Source organism: Oncorhynchus kisutch, unplaced genomic scaffold (assembly GCF_002021735.2).
Source record: "Oncorhynchus kisutch isolate 150728-3 unplaced genomic scaffold, Okis_V2 Okis07a-Okis12b_hom, whole genome shotgun sequence".
Taxonomy (NCBI): Eukaryota; Metazoa; Chordata; class Actinopteri; order Salmoniformes; family Salmonidae; genus Oncorhynchus; species Oncorhynchus kisutch.
The window spans coordinates 13,396,247-13,417,761 of record NW_022261984.1 but is presented as its reverse complement, the minus strand read 5'-3'; the positions used below and the strand labels follow the sequence as shown (position 1 = coordinate 13,417,761).

The 21,515-nt window shown below is 44.5% G+C and overlaps 1 protein-coding gene across 1 annotated transcript in view; it reads left to right on the top strand.

Moving 5' to 3' along the window:
- The window catches only part of LOC109878761 (NACHT, LRR and PYD domains-containing protein 5-like), a 109,608-nt gene extending 93,033 nt beyond the window's left edge, over positions 1–16,575 (top strand). Inside the window, exons 13-19 of the mRNA XM_031814740.1 lie at positions 12,813–12,877; positions 13,010–13,224; positions 13,413–13,669; positions 13,823–13,951; positions 14,103–14,235; positions 14,321–14,350; positions 16,010–16,575. Coding sequence (XP_031670600.1) covers positions 12,813–12,877; positions 13,010–13,224; positions 13,413–13,669; positions 13,823–13,951; positions 14,103–14,235; positions 14,321–14,350; positions 16,010–16,344 — 1,164 coding nt within the window. The 3' untranslated portion in view covers positions 16,345–16,575. The remainder of the gene's footprint in view (positions 1–12,812; positions 12,878–13,009; positions 13,225–13,412; positions 13,670–13,822; positions 13,952–14,102; positions 14,236–14,320; positions 14,351–16,009) is intronic.
- Positions 16,576–21,515: the final 4,940 nt, after the last annotated feature.

Sequence of the window (21,515 nt, the reverse complement as noted above, 5' to 3'; positions counted from 1 at the left end):
AGGCCACAATAAACAGCCTGATCAACTCTATACGAAAGGAGATGTGTTGCGCTGCATGAGGCAAATGGTGGTCACTGGTTTTCTGAATTATATCTGTATTCCCAGTCATGTGAAATTCATAGTTTAGGGCCTAATGAATTAATTTCAATTAGTTGATTTCCTAATGAACTGTACCTCAGTTCAATCTTTGAAGTGGTTGCATGTTGAGTTTATATTTTTTGGTTCAATGTACTTTGCTGTCATTCTGCCTGCAGAGGTCTAGACTGTGTTAGAAACAGTGTATCACTATATCTCCTCTCTCCAGACTAGCCGGCTGTAACCTCACATATGAATCCTGTGAGACTCTGGCCTCAGCTCTGCAGACACCAAACTCCCCCGTAAGAGAACTGGACCTCAGCTACAATGACCTGGGAGACAGAGGAGTGGAGCTGCTCTGTGTTGGACTAACCAGTCCACTCTGCAACATACAGACACTAGTGTGAGTTAAATATCTTCAGTATGAGTTATTATGTGGATGTTTTAAAGATGTGTTATTCATGTGCTCTTCTGCCCTCTAGTCTTGGTCAGTGTGGTCTGACAGAGGGTTGCTGTTCAGATCTGGCCTCAGTCCTGAGTTCACCCAACTCACAACTGAAACAACTGGAGTTGAGAGACAATGACCTGCAGGACTCAGGAGTTACACTGCTGTCTGCTGGACTGAAGGATCCAGACTATAAACTACACACACTGGGGTAAGTACAGCTGTTTCAGTCAGGTTGGTACTGGGCTGAGTTACACTGCTGTCTGCTGGACTGGAGGATCCAGACTGTAAACACACACTGGGGTAAGTACAGCTGTTTCAGTCAGGTCAGTACTGAGCTTAGTGAAATAAATACTCTGAAAATCTAATATTTCATCACAATGTTTGTGTCATGGACAAATGTATTGGTGTCCTACAAGATGATTGATACCAGTACACCAACCTAGACAGCTGTTTTGTCTCTCTGTAGGCTGTCTGGCTGTCTGGTCACAGAGGAGGGCTGTGCTGCTCTGTCTTCAGCTCTGAGGTCAAACCCCTCCCACCTGAAAGAGCTGGACCTGAGCTACAATCACCCAGGAGACTCTGCAGGGGGACTGCTTTCAGCTGCTCTGGTGGATCCCACATATAAACTGATGAAGCTGAAGTAAGTCAGAATAGATTTCCTAATAGTGTGAGCAGCGGTTGTGTCATACAGGTGCAATACCAATGATGTGAGCCCTTTGGAATTACCTGGATTTCTGCATCAGTTGGTCATAAAAGTCACAACAATAGACAAACACAGTGTGCTTAAACTAATAACACACAAACTATTCTATTTGTATTGTCTATATTGAATACAGAATTTAACCATTCACAGTGTAGATTGGAAAAAGTATGTGAACCCCTAGGCTAATGACTAATTGGAGTCAGGAGTCAGCTAACCTGGAGTCCAATCAATGAGACGAGATTGGAGATGTTGGTTAGAGCTACGTTGCCCTATAAAAAAAACTCACAACATTTGAGTTTGCTATTCACAAGAAGCATTGCCTGATGTGAACCATGCCACGAACAAAATAGATCTCAGAAGACCTAAGATCCCACCTGATGTGGGAGAGAGAGTGAGAGGGGAGCCACAATATACAAAGATATATAGTTATGTGTGTTTCCTGTCCTTCATGAGATCACCAAATGAAACGACACGCGACATGACTGTCTCTTAAGTGTCCACGGACCATTCCCACATTCTCAAAAATGGAAATATTGTTTAATTCTCCCATTTTGGGGATTAGGAGTTTTCTAAAGAGAAGTTCTTTGTTCTCCATAGGTTCTCTTGCTCCATACTCCATGGCAGCAAAGAGTGAGAGTTTTTAGCAGGAGTTTATGACCGTTTTAAAACCTGATGTGGGAGAGAGAGTGAGAGGGGAGCCACGATATACACCCCAAAAGGTCGTGACAATGGTGTGTTCAATAAATACATGAAATCGTAGAATTGTTTGTGTGTTATTAGTATAAGCAGACTGTGTTTGTCTGTTGTTGTTTACATTTGATGACCAATTTATGCAGAATTCCAGGTAATCCCAAAGGGTTCACATACTTTTTCTTGCCACTGTATGTAGTGGAGTAGGTTCAGTAACATGAGGACATGATGGTAGAATTAAGGGGGAAGTTTACCCAGCAGGCTGAGCACTCCAACACAGCATACATCATCACCACATGAATACTCTTCTTCTGCATCTCTGATATCCTGTTGGAAATGTACTCCATTCTGTATGCAGTAGGTAGGATAGAATACCTGTATGTCTCTAGTAATGAATTGTACTCCATTCTGTATGCAGTAGGGTGGATAGAATACCTGTGTGTCTCCGTTCTGCATGCAGTACGTAGGATAGAATACCTGTATGTCTCTAGTAATGAATTGTACTCTGTTCTGTATGCAGTAGGTAGGATAGAATACCTGTATGTCTTCAGTAATGAACTGTACTCCGTTCTGTATGCAGTAGGTAGGATAGTAATGAACTGGGATAGTGCACCAGAACACAACAATATGGTTTAAATGTTGACTGCTTTATTAGGTCTTTGTCAGTCAATAACCTGTTTCTCCTACAGTGTGGATCATGGCGGAGAGTGCAGGCTGAAATCAGGGCTGAGGAAATGTAAGTCTCTTCAATCCTAATTAACTGTATATTCAGAACTATAGTAACTAATCAATACTTGTTCTGTTCCGACAAAACAACATTTTATATGAAGATGTGGTTTGATTAAACTCTCCTTTTGTCTACAGATGCCTGTCATCTCACCCTGGACCCAAATACACCACACCCACACCTGATACTGTCTGAGGGGAACAGGAAGGTGACATGGGTGTTGGAGAACCAACATTATGAAGACCATCCAGACAGATTTGATTGTCTTTTCCAAGTTCTCTGCAGAGAAGGCTTATCTGGAGGTCGTTATTACTGGGAGGTGGAGATGGACGGTGACCAGATTTACATCGGTGTGGTGTACAAAGGAATGAAGAGGAAGGGAGATGAGGATGACAGTTGGATTGGACTCAATAGGAAGTCCTGGTGTTTATTCTGCTCTGATAGCGGTTATGACTTTTACCATCCTGGAGTCAGTGTCAGAAGATCCATCTCTGATCCTGTTCCTAACAGAGTTGGAGTGTATCTGGACTGGTCAGCTGGTACTTTGTCCTTCTATAGTGTGTCCTCCTCTGGTACACTGACACACCTTTACACAGAACACACCAGATTCACTGAACCCCTCTATCCTGGGTTTGGGTTTGAGGTTTCCTCCTCCTCAGTCACTCTGTGTCAGATAGACGATCGACACAATCAAAGGTGAGTCATCGATCTAGGTAACAATCATTCTAGGTAACATAATAACAAAATCCTCATCAATCATCCTACCAGGAATCAAGGTAAGACCCAGATTCAGACACATTGATATGACAATGGTTTAATATTCCAACAGGGGCAGGCAATAGACAGGTCGAGGCAGGCAGGGGTCACTAAACCAGAGGTGGGGCAAAGGTACAGGTCGGCAGGCGGGCAGGCTCAGGGTCAGGGGCAGCCAGAGTGGTCAGGCAGGCTGGCTAAGAGTCAGGACAGCCAAGGGTCAAAACCAGTAGGGCGAGAAAAGAGAGAGTGGGAAAAGCAGGAGCTGAGAGCAAAACCGCGGCTGACTTGACAAACAAGACGAACTGGCAACAGACAAACAGAGAACACAGGTATAAATACACAGGGGTAATAGGGAAGATGGGCGACACCTGGAGGGGGGTGGAGGCAATCACAAAGACAGGTGAAACAGATCATGGTGTGACAGTACCCCCCCCTCTAGGGGCGCATACCTGGTTGACCGTGGTGTCAGCGTTGAAAATCTGCGATGAGGCCTAGGTCCGGGATGTCCCTGGCAGGGACCCAGCACCTCTCTTCTGGGCCATAACCCTCCCAGTCAACTTGGTACTGGAACCCGCTGCCCCAAGGTCGAATCTTCAGGAGATGCCTCACTGTGTAAGCCGGTAGAGGGGTGGGCCTGGAAACACCAGAGACAAAGGTCTGTGAGACATTGGTTTGAGTCTGGAAACATGAAAGGTGGAATGTATACAAAGGGTACAGGGCAACAGAAGAAGAACAGCAGAGGGGCTTATAATCTTGGAGATTGGGAATGGGCCGATAAACTTGTGGGAGAGTTTGTGGGATTCCACCCGGAGCGGCAGATCCTGGGTGGATAGCCATACCTTCTGCCCATGACCCAATGAGGGTGCAGAACGCCTTCCAGAACTGGGATGAGAACTAAGGACCCCGGTCGGAGACCATGTCCACGGGAGGTCCATGGATCCGGAAGATGTGCTGCTACATGAGCTGGGCCGTCTCCTTGGACCAGGGTAGTTTTGGGAGAGGAATGAAGTAAGCGGCCTTGAAAGAAAAACCAGTCAACCATGGTCATGATAGCCGTGTTTCCCTCAGACGGTGGGAGACCCGTTATGAAATCCAGGGATATGTGGGACCAGGCTTCAGTGGTTACAGAAGACCAGCCGGAGCCGAGGAGTCTTATTCTGAGCACAGACCGTGGAGGCGGAGATAAGCACGGCGACATCTGGAACCATCGTATGCCACCAAAACCGTTGTTGCATGAAGGCCAGGGTCCGATGGGATCCCGGGTGGCAGGCCCCCTCCAGGACCGCATTGCGGACAGTGTCAGCCACAAACATCTGGTTATCAGGGCTCCCCAGGCTCCCCAGGCTCCCCAGGGTCCCCAGGGTTCGACCGATGCGCCTCCCGGACCTGTTTCCCTATACCCCAGATGAGTGCCGTCACCAGGCACGAGGTGGGAAGGATCGTCTCGGGCTCCGGGGTCGTAACCGTGGGTGGAAAGGGTTCTTGAGTGGAACGGGAGAAGATGAAGATGTCATCTTGGTAGAAATCGACGAACCGGTTCAACATGTCGCAGAGAACATCATTGACCAGAGCCTGGAACACAGCAGGGGCGTTGGTAAGGCCAAATGGCATGACCAGATACTCATAGTGACCGCTGGCCGTGTTGAAGGCGTTCTTCCACTCGTCCCCTTCCCATATCCGCACCAGCTGGTAGGTGTTCTGTAGATCCAGCTTGGAGAACACGGTGACCCCCTGGATCAGCTCGAAGGCCGAGGAGATGAGTGGTAGCGGGTAGTGGTTCTTCACTGTTATGTCGTTGACACCCCGGTAGTCGATGCACGAAGGACGGATGAATCCTGAAGCAAGAGAGTCCCAATGTAGCTCTCCATCGCCTTGGTCCCTGGTCCAGACAGAGTACAGTCATCCCCGGGGCGGAGTCGTGCTAGAGAGAAGGTCAATCCCGCAGTCATAAGGTTGGTGTGGCTGGAGCGAAGTGGCCCAGGCCTTGCTGAACACCTCCCGGAGGTCATGGTACTCCGCAGGAATGGCGGAGAGGTCCAGGGCACCTTCAGAGCCCCGAGGAAGACATCCCGGGGCAGGTTGTGCTGACTTCAGGTAATGGGCGTAGCAGAACGGGCTCCAGCCCATGATGGCACCAGCAGACCAGTTAATAAGGGGATTGTGTCGCTGGAGACAGGAGAATCCCAATACCTCTGGAATCAGGGAGGACTTGAGCTTCGCTGTGGTTCCCTGACACATGTAGTTTGATGGGAGTGGTGTTGTGAGTGACTCGACCTATAGAGCGCCCGTTCAGCGCTCTAACGTCCATCGGAATGGAGAGGGGCTGAGAGCGACTGAGTGGGGATGTCCAGCTCGGACGCCAGTGTAGCATCCAAAAAGCTCTCGGCGACCCGTCGGGTTGAGAAGCCTCAGGTTCTCTCAGCAACGAGACCATCGGGAGCTTACGGGGACGACTCTGAAGCAAGGTGGGATCCCTGGGTGTGCGAGCGAAATCCAATCTCCTCCATTGTTCCATAATCGCCTATCGATTCAGATGGTCAAAGTGATGAGGGAATTGAGCTCCATAGGTAACTCCCGGGCTGCAAGCTCGTCTTTGACCTCCTTCGAGACATCGTGCAGAAACATATCGAACAGTGCCTCAGTGCCTCCAACGTGCAGGAGTCCTGCCAAAGCTGGATTAGTTTCCGGGGGCCTCTCGCCCGGAGAACGGGGCATCAAAAACCTTCCTCATGTCTCCCACGAACCCCTCCAGACTAGCGCATTTGGCCGGCTGTTGATCCCACATGGCAGTATCCCAGGTGAGAGCTATCCTGGACATCAGCGTGATGAGGTAGGCTATCTTAGAGTGATCCGAGTGGAAGGAGGAAGGCTGAAGTTCGAAGACGAGGGCACACTGAGCTAGGAATGCCCGACAGGTGCTCGGCTCTCCATTGAAATGTTCTGTAGGAGGTAAGCGGGGCTCCCGAGAAGGTGGAGTGACCGATCAGACGGCGCTGCTAGCAGCTGAGTTGCCTCGGAGTACAATTCATTACTAGAGACATGCAGGTATTCTATCCTACCAACTGCGACCTAGCAATTCCTCGTGCCTATCGATGGTGGCTTACTGGGTGGAGATGGCGTTGTGCAGCTGGCTGGGTCAGTCATGGCCAGTTCGTATTATCAGGAATCAGGGTAAGACCCAGATGCAGACACATTGAATTGACAATAGTTTAATATTCCAACAGGGGCAGGCGATAAACAGCTCAAAGCAGGCAGGGGTCAGTAAACCAGAGGTGGGGCAACAGTACCAAATGGCAGGCAGGCTCAGGGTCAAGGTAGGCAGAGGTCAACAATCCAGAGGTGGGGCGAAGGTACAGGTCGGCAGGCAGGCAGGCTCAGGGCAGGCAGAGTGGTCAGGCAGGTGGTCTAAGAGTCAGGACCGGCAAGGGTCAAAACCAGAAGGGCGAGAAAAAGAGACTGGGAAAAGCAGGAGCTGAGAACAAAAACGCTGGTTAACTTGACAAACAAGACGAACTGGCAACAGACAAACAGAGAACACAGGTATAAACACACAGGGGATAATGGGGAAGATGGGCGACACCTGGAGAGGTGTGGAGACAAGCACAAGGACAGGAGAAACAGATCAGGGTGTGACACATCCGCCAGTTTAAGATAGATATATCTGTGTTTCAATCCGCCTCATCCACAGTGAAAGGTGGCAGAGCAGGGTGTTTTGGCAGAACTGTCAACGTGCCAACTTCTGTTTGTAGTGTCAGAACCGGTTTGGCTACAAACTCATCCGACCCCACAATGAAAAGTGGAGATTTTCACGAACACGATGGTGTTCTCCATTTGAAGGTAGTGTTGTCACTAACCCCCAAAAAGGGGTTAATCACTATGTGTAAAACATATTGCCAAAGCTTTCTTATATCTCCTACATGTAGGAAAGACACTTCAAAACCTTGTCTTATGATTTATTTTTTGGACTGTCTTCTATGTATGTGTTCTTCAATGTGTTTCTATGGGCTTAGATAAGTAGTAGTTATATTAGTCGTAGTGGTGTGTTTTATTGTGTTCTGTTGGACCTACAGAGAATTAGATTAGTAGTAGTGGTGTGTTTTAATGTGTTCTGTTGGACCTACAGACAGTTAGATTAGTAGTAGTGGTGTGTTGTGTTCTGTTGGACCTACAGTCAGTTAGATTAGTAGTAGTGGTGTGTTTTAATGTGTTCTGTTGGACCTACAGACAGTTAGATTAGTAGTAGTAGTGGTGTGTTTTAATGTGTTCGGTTGGACCAACAGACAGTTAGATTAGTAGTAGTGGTGTGTTGTGTTCTGTTGGACCTACAGTCAGTTAGATTAGTAGTAGAGGTGTGTTTTCATGTGTTCTGTTGGACCTACAGACAGTTAGATTAGTAGTAGTGGTGTGTTTTAATGTGTTCGGTTGGACCAACAGACAGTTAGATTAGTAGTAGTGGTGTGTTGTGTTCTGTTGGACCTACAGACAGTTAGATTAGTAGTAGTGGTGTGTTGTGTTCTGTTGGACCTACAGACAGTTAGATTAGTAGTAGTGGTGTGTTGTGTTCTGTTGGACCTACAGTCAGTTAGATTAGTAGTAGTGGTGTGTTTTAATGTGTTCTGTTGGACCTACAGTCAGTTAGATTAGTACTAGTGGTGTGTTGTGTTCTGTTGGACCTACAGACAGTTAGATTAGTAGTAGTGGTGTGTTGTGTTCTGTTGGACCTACAGTCAGTTAGATTAGTAGTAGTGGTGTGTTTTAATGTGTTCTGTTGGACCTACAGACAGTTAGATTAGTAGTAGTAGTGGTGTGTTTTAATGTGTTCTGTTGGACCTACAGACAGTTAGATTAGTGGTAGTGGTGTGTTTTAATGGGTTCTGTTGGACCTACAGACAGTTAGATTAGTAGTAGTGGTGTGTTTTAATGTGTTCTGTTGGACCTACAGTCAGTTAGATTAGTAGTAGTGGTGGTCAAGCCTTTATAAGTTATATTTAGTTTAATCACTGTCCTCCTGCTTGTCCATCACCTGAGGACACCAGAGACCATGGTGGAGAGAGTTGGATCAAGCCTGGACCTGAGGACACCAGAGACCATGGTGGAGAGAGTTGGATCAATCCTGGACCTGAGGACACCAGAGACCATGGTGGAGAGAGTTGGATCAATCCTGGACCTGAGGACACCAGAGACCATGGTGGAGAGAGTTGGATCAATCCTGGACCTGAGGACACCAGAGACCATGGTGGAGAGAGTTGGATCAATCCTGGACCTGAGGACACCAGAGACCATGGTGGAGAGAGTTGGATCAATCCTGGACCTGAGGACACCAGAGACCATGGTGGAGAGAGTTGGATCAATCCTGGACCTGAGGACACCAGAGACCATGGTGGAGAGAGTTGGATCAATCCTGGACCTGAGGACACCAGAGACCATGGTGGAGAGAGTTGGATCAATCCTGGACCTGAGGACACCAGAGACCATGGTGGAGAGAGTTGGATCAATCCTGGACCTGAGGACACCAGAGACCATGGTGGAGAGAGTTGGATCAATCCTGGACCTGAGGACACCAGAGACCATGGTGGAGAGAGTTGGATCAATCCTGGACCTGAGGACACCAGAGACCATGGTGGAGAGAGTTGGATCAATCCTGGACCTGAGGACACCAGAGACCATGGTGGAGAGAGTTGGATCAATCCTGGACCTGAGGACACCAGAGACCATGGTGGAGAGAGTTGGATCAATCCTGGACCTGAGGACACCAGAGACCATGGTGGAGAGAGTTGGATCAAGCCTGGACCTGAGGACACCAGAGACCATGGTGGAGAGAGTTGGATCAATCCTGGACCTGAGGACACCAGAGACCATGGTGGAGAGAGTTGGATCAAGCCTGGACCTGAGGACACCAGAGACCATGGTGGAGAGAGTTGGATCAATCCTGGACCTGAGGACACCAGAGACCATGGTGGAGAGAGTTGGATCAATCCTGGACCTGAGGACACCAGAGACCATGGTGGAGAGAGTTGGATCAATCCTGGACCTGAGGACACCAGAGACCATGGTGGAGAGAGTTGGATCAATCCTGGACCTGAGGACACCAGAGACCATGGTGGAGAGAGTTGGATCAAGCCTGGACCTGAGGACACCAGAGACCATGGTGGAGAGAGTTGGATCAATCCTGGACCTGAGGACACCAGAGACCATGGTGGAGAGAGTTGGATCAAGCCTGGACCTGAGGACACCAGAGACCATGGTGGAGAGAGTTGGATCAATCCTGGACCTGAGGACACCAGAGACCATGGTGGAGAGAGTTGGATCAAGCCTGGACCTGAGGACACCAGAGACCATGGTGGAGAGAGTTGGATCAATCCTGGACCTGAGGACACCAGAGACCATGGTGGAGAGAGTTGGATCAAGCCTGGACCTGAGGACACCAGAGACCATGGTGGAGAGAGTTGGATCAAGCCTGGACCTGAGGACACCAGAGACCATGGTGGAGAGAGTTGGATCAAGCCTGGACCTGAGGACACCAGAGACCATGGTGGAGAGAGTTGGATCAATCCTGGACCTGAGGACACCAGAGACCATGGTGGAGAGAGTTGGATCAAGCCTGGACCTGAGGACACCAGAGACCATCGTGGAGAGAGTTGGATCAAGCCTGGACCTGAGGACACCAGAGACCATGGTGGAGAGAGTTGGATCAAGCCTGGACCTGAGACATGTGAGTGTTAAATGATAATTATTTTTAATTATTTTTAACTCAAAATAGTTTTAAATCAAAGTTCGATAAAAAGCATTCATTATACTTGAGTCCCAGACAAGGAACACAATCATGATCTATTTGGTCAAAACAAACTTAAAGTTAGAGTCAGCGATACAACATAAATGCACAACGTAAACAGCAGCGTGGGTCAATTTCTACAACAACTAAGAGTGTTGGAGAGCAAGGCTAAACTTCTATGTTGTTTTGGTCCCGTGACTAACACTCTGTAAGAGAGTGAAGAGAACCCTTGCACCTGGGCAGATACTGTGTGTGAGTGAGTGACTGTGTGAGAGAGAAGTCGGGCATCTTGCTCATTACAATATCTGTGGTGCTGCTCGTACAACATCATTTAGCTGACTCTACCTTTAAGCTCTCATCCTAGAATCTACCAGAAATCAGACCCCAACACCTACAAAACATTATATATTATATAAGTTATATTAATTTTTATTACAAGTCTATTTAATAATTATTAATTAATTATTACATTGTCAATTTTTTATTTTTTATTTTTTAAATTATTATTATTATTATTATTATTCCGTTTTAAATATAATAATATAAATATAAATATATATATTAATATTAATATAATATATATATTATTAAAAATAATAAATAAAAACTACTTTTGACTTCAGGGATTCCTCAGAGCTGTAAGACTTGTGACCATGTTGAGGTAAGTCATAATGTCAATTCTTACTTTTACATACCTGCAGGAGTCAGGCACAGTCTCAAAGCCAGGTGTGTACTGACCAACCATTCATACTGGGATAGAGACAGTCCTGTGTTCTGCTTTAGTAATATAAACACAGTCTCAAAGCCAGGTGTGTACTGACCAACCATTCATACTGGGATATAGACAGTCCTGTGTTCTGCTTTAGTAATATAAACACAGTCTCAAAGCCAGGTGTGTACTGACCAACCATTCATACTGGGATAGAGACAGTCCTGTGTTCTGCTTTAGTAATATAAACACAGTCTCAAAGCCAGGTGTGTACTGACCAACCATTCATACTGGGATATAGACAGTCCTGTGTTCTGCTTTAGTAATATAAACACAGTCTCAAAGCCAGGTGTGTAGTGACCAACCATTCATACTGGGATATAGACAGTCCTGTGTTCTGCTTGTAGTCATGCAGGATTTGAGCTGTTTTCATATTTTATCATTGGACAGTTTAATTGATAAATCCCCAGCATTCCATGTAACATTGAATAAATACATTTGATGAGTTACTTTGGTTAATGGGCCAGTTTCCCGGACACAGATTAAGTCTAGTCCTGGACCTTAAAACTTCTTCGAGATAGGGGGCGCTCTTTTAATTTTTGGATAAAAAACGTTCCCGTTTTAAACAAGATATTTTTGTCACGAAAAGATGCTCGACTATGCATGTAATTGACAGCTTTGGAAAGAAAAAACTCTGACGTTTCCAAAACTGATAAGATATTATCTGTGAGTGCCCCAGAACTAATGCTACAAGTGAAACCAAGATGAAGTTTCATACAGGAAATGCCCCAGAATCTGAAGGCGCTGTGTTCCAATGTCTCCTTATATGGCTGTGAATGCGCCAGGAATGAGCCTGCCCTTTCTGTCGTTTCTCCAAGGTGTCTGCAGCATTGTGACTGATTTGTAGGCATATCATTGGAAGATTGACCATAAGAGACTACATTTACCAGGTGTCCGCCCGGTGTCCTGTGTCGAAATTATTGCGTAATCTCTAGGTCCACGCGCGTTCCATTTCTTCAGAAGAGAAAGTCAACTGCCACGAAGGATTTATCATCGAGAGATATGTGAAAAACACCTTGAGGATTGATTCTAAACATCGTTTGCCATGTTTCTGTCGATATTATGGAGTTAATTTGGAAAAAACTTTGCGTTTTAATGACTTAATTGACTTAATTTTCATTTTTTTTCTTACCCAAACGTGATGAAGAAAACGGAGCGATTTGTCAACACAGATAATCTTTTTGTAAAATCTGAACATTTGCTATCTAACTGAGAGTCACCTCATTGAAAACATCTGAAGTTCTTCAAAGGTAAATGATTTTATTTGAATGCTTTCCTGGTTTTTGTGAAAATGTTGCATGCTGAATGCCAGGCATAATCCTATGCTAGGCTATCAATACTGTTACACAAATGCTTGTTTTGCTATGGTTGAGAAGCATATTTTAGAAAATCTGAGATGACAGTGTTGTTAACAAAAGGCTAAGCTTGAGAGCTAGCATATTGATTTCATTTCATTTGCGATTTTCATGAATAGTTAACGTTGTGTTATGCTAATGAGCTTGCGGATAGATTTACACAATCCTGGATACAGGTTTTTTTCGTAGCTAAACGTGACGCAGAAAACAGAGCGATTTGTCCTAAACAAATAATCTTTCAGGAAAAACTGAACATTTGCTATCTAACTGAGAGTCTCCTCATTGAAAACATCCGAAGTTCTTCAAAGGTAAATGATTTTATTTGAATGCTTTTCTGGTTTTTGTGAAAATGTTGCCGGCTGAATGCAATCCAATAATGAAATAGCGCCCCCATAGCTTCAAGAAGTTAAAGAACTTTCTATTGAAACTTCCATTGATTTTTAGTCCAGCACTAGACTCAATTTGTGTCCAGGAAACAGGCCCCATATGTATTACTGACATGCTTGTCCTTGTTCAGGACTCCACACACTGGCTTCAGATTGAACCCTTGACTTCCACTGTCCAGGGAGTGACAATGTTCAGGTAAAATAACTACTTGTAACATTTCATTCCACCTGCTAGTGTATTTCCCCATTACCTTTGGGAATAGTCTTCTAATCCAACCTCTCCATTTGACCATTGACCCTCTCTACCATATCTTGTTGTTGCCCTCAGGCACAGGACACCCAAAGGGAGTTATGAGTGCACAGTGTCTGGGCTCCGCTGGCTGTGTGAGAGAGATGTCATTCTGAAGTATCACTTCAGGAACTGGGAACCCTACAGTCAACTTCTGAAAGGCATGCAGTACACACAAGGTGGTCCATTGCTGGACATCACTATGGAGTTAGGTGAACTGGAGGAAGTTCATCTGCCACACTTTGTCTGTTTAGGTAAAACCATATAGAAATAGTATTCAGAAAGACATTTCCATGTAACTGATTTTCACCTCCTCAATTAATTTATAAACTATTCTGGGAGTTTGAGTTTACTGTGATCTGGTACTGCATATTCTTTGTGTTTTAGTTGGATGAATAATACAATATTTGTCTTTCTGTCTCCTTTGTATTGTGTTGTTCAGGGACCAACCCTTCCCTGAGGAATGAGATGAAGATTCTTCATGTAGAGGAACATGGAGTGTCTTTAGAGGAAGTGCATGAGGTCACCAGATTCCATGCTAAGATTCTCCATCCCAAGTTCTCAGCTATCTCTCTGATACTGAGATTACTGTCTTGGAACGTAGATGTCCACTGTGAGCTGATGCTCTATCTGACAGTGATAAAGGATAAACTAATTCCACGCCTATACCTGTTTCCCAGTGACCCCGGCCAGATACAGGTGAGGTACCATTATTATAGAGATGACCTTAAACTGCACCACTGGTTAGTTATGTTGACACTCATTAAATGAAGATGTGTTGCTTGTTTTCTGAATCATGTTTGAATCAGACTATACATTGACTGGCTGGGTATTTTGTGCCTCGTTTCGCAGGCTGTGGAACAACAGGAAATAAAGTTTCAAGGATCTAAAAGGTTTCCCAACACAAGACCAGAGCGGTCTTTCAAACTGAAGAGTTCCTTCAGACTGAACATTCCCTGTTCTACCTCCATCAATCCACCGGTACAGTTTTAGTTGACTAAGAACATGAATCTGACATTTAAGTCACATTTCTATGCATTGATCTCTCTCTCTCTCAATTAAATTCAAATGCCTTTATTTGCATGGAAAACAAAACACATTGCTAAAGCAGTCTCTCTCTCTCTCCCTCCAGAGGATTCATCTCATACATAGAGACACCACACCAAGCTTTTTCAGGGCGGTTGTGAAAATGACAGGGATTGACATTGCGATGGAATTATTTGGTGATGATGAGACGACAGCGTGGAAAGAAATAGTACCAACAGGTAGGAGCCTATGTCAATCATCACATTGTACTTTAGTACCAGATGCTGTTTAGAGTGATATTACCTAATTTTGTTTATCTTTCAGATGAATACATCTCTGACACCCGTTCAACAAGTAAGTTAACATGAGAGTTACAGTGCATTCGGAAAGTATTGACTTGACTTTTGCCACTTTTTCTTACGTTACAGCCTCGTTCTAAAATGGATTCAATTGTTTTCTTTCCTCATCAATCTACACACAATACCCCATAATGACATCACAATACCTCATAATGACATCACAATACCCCATAATGACATCACAATACCCCATGATGACAAAGCAAAAACAGATATCACATTTACATAAGTATTCAGAACCTTTACTCAGCACAGAGTTTCTCACATTCTTCTCTGCATATCCTTTCAAGCGCTGTCAGGTTGGATGGGGAGTGTTGCTGCACAGCTATTTTAAGGTCTCTCCAGAGATGTTAGATCGGGTTCAAGTCCGGACTCTGGCTGGGCCTCTCATGGACATTCAGAGACTTGTCCCCAATCCACTCCTGTGCTTTCTTGACTGTGCGCTTAGGGATGTTGTCCTGTTGGAAGGTGAACCTTTGCCTCAGTCTGAGGTCCTGAGCGCTCTGGAGCAGGTTTTCATCAAGGATCTCTGTACTTTACTCCGTTCATCTTTCCCTTGATCCTAACTTGTCCCCCAGTCGTTGTCACTGAAAACATCCCCACAGTATGATGCTGCCACCTCCATGCTTCACCGTACAGACTCTGCCACCTCCATGCTTCACTGTAGGGATGGTGACCGGTTTCTTCCAGATGTGAAGCTTGGCATTCAGGCCAAAGAGTTCAATCTTGGTTTCATCATACCCAGATAATCTTGTTTCTCGTGGTCTGAGAGTCTTATCATGCCTTTTGTCAATCTCCAGGCAGGCTGTCATGTGTCTTTTACTGAGGAGTGGCTTCCGTCTGGTCACTCTGACATAAAGGCCTGATTGGTGGAGTGCTGCAGAGATAGTTGTCCTTATGGAAGGTTCTCTCATCTCCACAGAGGAACTCTGGAGCTCTGTCAGAGTGACCATTGGGTTCTTGATCACCTTCTATCCAAACTGCTCAGTTTGGCCGGGCGGCCAGCTCTAGGAAGAGTCTTGTTGGTTTCAAACTTCTTCCATTTAAGAATGATGGCTACCACTGTGTTCTTGGGGATCTTCAAATGTAGAAACATCTCAAGGATGATCAATGGAAACAAGATTCATGTTGTGTGTAGATTGATTTTAGAAAAAGGCTGTAACGTAACAAAATGTGGACCAAGTCATACTTTCCGAATGCCATGTACAAACCAATGACTTGCGGGCCAGTCAACATGGTTTACTGTAGGACCTGAACTAGTCCTGATTATAAAATACTGTCTTCAAGAACAATGACATCTCCTCCAGGACTTGATGTAGATTAGCCTGGTTCTGAATGCCCCAATGACATCTCCTCCAGGACTTGATGTAGATTAGCCTGATTCTGAATGCCCCAATTACATCTCCTCCAGGACTTGATGGAGATTAGCCTGGTTCTGAATGCCCCAATGACATCTCCTCCAGGACGTGATGTAGATTAGCCTGGTTCTGAATGCCCCAGTCTGTTTTTTTATGTCTGTGAAACCGTCCCTAAATGTGAATATGTGGTATGTTTAGGTCGTTGTTTTCTCAAAACTTTTATTTTAGGAGTCTGCTTCTAAATGACTAAAATGTAAATGTACAAATGTAGTTATTTTGTAACCTGACTCTCTCAGGTGCTGTGTTGGGGGCAGGGCGTCCGCCTGAGAGAAGTCTGACTGGTTCTACAAAACTGCAGCTGCGTTCTGTACGGACAGAGTTTGTGAAACGAGTGTCAAGACCTGTCCTGAATGAACTGCTGGACGGACTCCTGCAACACACAGTCATCAACCAGGAGGAAATGGAGTCAGTGAAGGTGATCGCTGAGAGGGCAGAGAAGGCACGTGACATCATCGACATGGTGTTGAGAAAAGGAACTGAGTCGTGTTCCAGGATGATCAACCTTCTTCGGGAGATTGACCCCTATCTTTGGTCAATGCTTCAGATTAACAGTGTTGGGGTACCAACCTAATGGTAGAATGGATAGTAACAGTGTTGGGGTATCATTTTAATGGTAGAATGGATAGTAACAGTGTTGGGGTACCAACCTAATGGTAGAATGGATAGTAACAGTGTTGAGGTACCAACCTAATGGTAGAATGGATAGTAACACTGTTGGGGTACCAACCTAATGGTAGAATGGATAGTAACAGTGTTGGGGTACCAACCTAATGGTAGAATGGATAGTAACAGTGTTGGGGTATCATTTTAATGGTAGAATGGATAGTAACAGTGTTGGGGTATCATTTTAATGGTAGAATGGATAGTAACAGTGTTGGGGTACCAACCTAATGGTAGAATGGATAGTAACAGTGTTGGGGTACCAACCTAATGGTAGAATGGATAGTAACAGTGTTGGGGTACCAACCTAATGGTAGAATGGATAGTAACAGTGTTGGGTTACCAACCTAATGGTAGAATGGATAGTAACAGTGTGGGGGTATCATTCTAATGGTAGAATGGATAGTAACAGTGTTGGGGTATCATTCTAATGGTAGAATGGATAGTAACAGTGTTGGGGTAGCAACCTAATGGATAGTAACAGTGTTGGGGTATCATTCTAATGGTAGAATGGATAGTAACAGTGTTGGGGTACCAACCTAATGGTAGAATGGATAGTAACAGTGTTGGGGTACCAACCTAATGGTAGAATGGATAGTAACAGTGTTGGGTTACCAACCTAATGGTAGAATGGATAGTAACAGTGTGGGGGTATCATTCTAATGGTAGAATGGATAGTAACAGTGTTGGGGTATCATTTTAATGGTAGAATGGATAGTAACAGTGTTGGGGTACCAACCTAATGGTAGAATGGATAGTAACAGTGTTGGGGTACCAACCTAATGGTAGAATGGATAGTAACAGTGTGGGGGTATCATTCTAATGGTAGAATGGATAGTAACAGTGTTGGGGTATCATTCTAATGGTAGAATGGATAGTAACAGTGTTGGGGTAGCAACCTAATGGATAGTAACAGTGTTGGGGTATCATTCTAATGGTAGAATGGATAGTAACAGTGTTGGGGTACCAACCTAATGGTAGAATGGATAGTAACAGTGTTGGGGTACCAACCTAATGGTAGAATGGATAGTAACAGTGTTGGGGTATCAACCTAATGGTATAATGGATAGTAACAGTGTTGGGGTACCAACATAATGGTAGAATGGATAGTAACAGTGTTGGGGTATCATTCTAATGGTAGAATGGATAGTAACAGTGTTGGGGTATCATTCTAATGGTAGAATGGATAGTAACAGTGTTGGGGTATCATTATAATGGTAGAATGGATAGTAACAGTGTTGGGGTATCATTCTAATGGTAGAATGGATAGTAACAGTGTTGGGGTATCATTCTAATGGTAGAATGGATAGTAACAGTGTTGGGGTACCAACCTAATGGATAGTAACAGTGTTGGGGTACCAACTGGTGATGTGTGGGTCTCATCTGCAGTCCCCACGGTTAAATCTGTGTGTTTAGGGTCATGAAATAGTGTGTGGATGAAGGGCGGGTGTCTGGTAGGCGGGTTGAATGAAGTGAAAACAATACCTTAAAAGAAGATCCATAAATGGATCATTCTAGTGCAATTTACATTGAGCTTTCTCTTTCATTGTTTTAAGCTATCTGGCATTAGTAAGTCAGTCTGAGATATAATACCTAACTGTTCCTAACTGTATGTGCACCAGATGCTTTTGGGAACGGTAAAAAAATATAATATGTTCAGATGGGGTTGAATAAATAAAGCAATCCTGTACCTTTAAAAAAAATCGATGCCTCCTTCTCGGCCCACAGTTCATGCTCTGGTGGGGGGGCCTTTTCACTTCATCACATATAGTTGGGTGGTTGGGTTAATAGCAGTAGAGGACTACCATGGCCAACCAATAGAGGACCACCATGGCCAACCAATAGAGGACTACCATGGCCAACCAATAGAGGACTACCATGGCCAACCAATAGGGGACCACCATGGCCAACCAATAGAGGACCACTATGCCCAACCAATAGAGGACCACCGTGGCCAACCAATAGAGGACTACCATGGCCAACCAATAGGGGACCACCATGGCCAACCAATAGAGGACTACCATGGCCAACCAATAGAGGACCACCATGGCCAACCAATAGAGGACTACCATGGCCAACCAATAGAGGACTACCATGGCCAACCAATAGGGGACCACCATGGCCAACCAATAGAGGACTACCATGGCCAACCAATAGGGGACCACCATGGCCAACCAATAGAGGACCACCATGGCCAACCAATAGAGGACCATCATGGAAACAAGTCATTCACTTTGACTATTTATCCTCTGCCATTATGGGATACATCTGTTGCCTGGTGAAACATTTGGATGTATATTAAATAGTCAAATAAAATAAAATACAACTATAGTGATCAGACTGCATTGTAGTACCCAGTTACCACACACACACATACACACGTTTTGTTCTTCTAGCCTCGTGGTGACCGAACATTGATTTCCATTCAAAATCCTATCTTTTCTTACCCTTACCTTAACCTCAACCCATTTTAATTAACATTTTTAAATTAACCTTTATTTAACTGAGCAAGTCAGTTAAGAACACATACTTATTTTCAATGACGGCCTAAGAACAGTGGGTTAACTGCTTTTTTCAGGGGCAGAACGACAGATTTGAATCATTTACCCATAACCATAATTGTAAACCTAACTCTAAACCTAACCTCTTACCCTAAACTTAACTCTAAACCTAACCTGTTACCCTAAACTTAACTCTAAACCTAACCTCTTACCCGAATTGTACACTTAACTCTAAACCTAACCTCTTACCCTAAACTTAACTCTAAACCTAACCTCTTACCCTAATTGTGAACTTAACTCTTAACCTATCCTCTTATCCTAATTGTAAACTTACTCTAAACCTCTTACCCTAAACTTAACTCTAAACCTCTTACCCTAAACTGAACTCTAAACCTCTTACCCTAAACTGAACTCTAAACCTAACCTCTTACCCTAAACTTAACTCTAAACCTAACCTCTTACCCTAATTGTAAACTTAACTCTAAACCTCTTACCCTAAACTTAACTCTAAACCTCTTACCCTAAACTTAACTCTAAACCTCTTACCCTAAACTTAACTCTAAACCTCTTACCCTAAACTTAACTCTAACACTCTTACCCATAAACTTCAACTCTAAACCTCTTACCCTAACTAACTCTAAACCTCTTACCCTAAACTAACTCTAAACCTCTTACCCTAAACTGAACTCTAAACCTCTTACCCCTAAACTTAACTCTAAACCTCTTACCCTAAACTGAACTCTAAACCTCTTACCCTAAACTGAACTCTAAACCTCTTACCCCTAACTGAACTCTAAACCTCTTACCTAAACTTAACTCTAAACCTCTTACCCTAAACTTAACTCTAAACTCTTACCCTAAACTTAACTCTAAACCTCTTACCCTAAACTGAACTCTAAACCTCTTACCTAAATGAACTCTAAACCTCTTACCCTAAACTGAACTCTAAACTCTACCCCTAAAACTGAACTCTAAACCTCTTACCCTAAACTGAACTCTAAACCCAACACTTTCAATTAAAACAGCATTTGTCCTCATGGGGGATGTGGGAAATGTCCTGCCGGGCGGCAGCGTAGCCTAGTGGTTAGAGCGTTGGACTAGTAACCGGAAGGTTGCAAAACCTCCGAGCTGACAAGGTACAAATCTGTCGTTCTGCCCCTGAACAGGCAGTTAACCCACTGTTCCTAGGCCATCATTGAAAATAAGAATTTGTTCTTAACTGACTTGCCTGGTTAAATAAAGGTTAAATAAATAAAAAAAATAAACACACAAATAACAGTTTATGTATGATGTATTGTATTTATTTAACCTTTATTTAACTCGGCAAGTCAGTTAAGAACAAATTATTATGTACAACGACGGCCTGGGAACAGTGGGTTAACTGCCTTGTTTAGAACGGCAGATTTGTTTTTACCTTGTCTGTTCCGGGGATCCGCTCTAGCAACTTTGAGTTACTAGTCAAACGTTCTAACCACTAGGCTACCTGCCGCACCAATCAGATATGATCATAGATGAATAATAACAGTTTATTCATGATGTATTATGTAGTAATATAATAATGTATTATCACTATCGTCACCATTATTATTATTATTGAAGGCGATAGTAATTTTAATAAGTATAAGGATGACGTGGGTAGAGGGGCTGATCGCAGAGCCTGTGGGAGGGGTTGTCAATATACCACAGCCACAAAGTCAAGATTGGCTTAACGTGGGTTAGGCAAAGTGTCAGCAGTGGTGGTTTTGGTTAGGGTTAGGCAAAGTGTTAGCAGTGTGGTTTTGGTTAGGGTTGAGGTTAGGGGTTAGGTTATGGAATCAAATTTTAAGAAGATAAATTGTAGATATATACGGATTTAATTAATTATGACTTCATAATTATAACTTTGTGGCTGTGGTAACTAGTGACGACCACACGCGCACACCTCAGTGGCAAAACGGGGGACGCGCTATAGACGGACAGACAGCTAGAAATGCAGACAAAATGCAGCATCTCCGCTCTGTGAGCTGCATACACCAGATTCACTGTCCTAAATCCTCCCAATAACGCTGTTGTCGTTGCAAAAAAAAAAAGGGATTTAGGTTTAACAATCGTCCTTCGCGGCAGACAGCGTTTGGTGACTGGACTAGTGGTGCGTCTTCCGTTCTGTCGCTGCGGCAGGAGCGTTCTTCTTCTCTTCAGTCGAGCCATCGCTGTATGATCCGCCTTGTTCTGCGCTGTTTTTAGCTTTCTATCTATTCGTTCGTGCGGTAAAGCGCTTGTGGTGAAGACAACGCTAGTGTGGGATCTAGTGGGCGCATTACATCCATCTCTATCGCGTCTACGGTCTGCTACACTGCTGTCGCTTTCAGGATGGCGCTAACGATTTGCACGAGATTCACCGATGAATTCCAGCTTTTCGAGGAGCTGGGGAAGTAAGCGTGCATGTTTGGATTGTCTCGTGCATGTTTGGATTGTTATTGATGTTATTTGTTATCCGGTAGCAGTGGCCTTCTTGTTATCATGTAATAGCCAGGTTATGCTGCTGCTCCTACCTTCGTTTAGGACGTGGATAGGGCACTGTGTGTGAGTGTGTGTGTGCGCG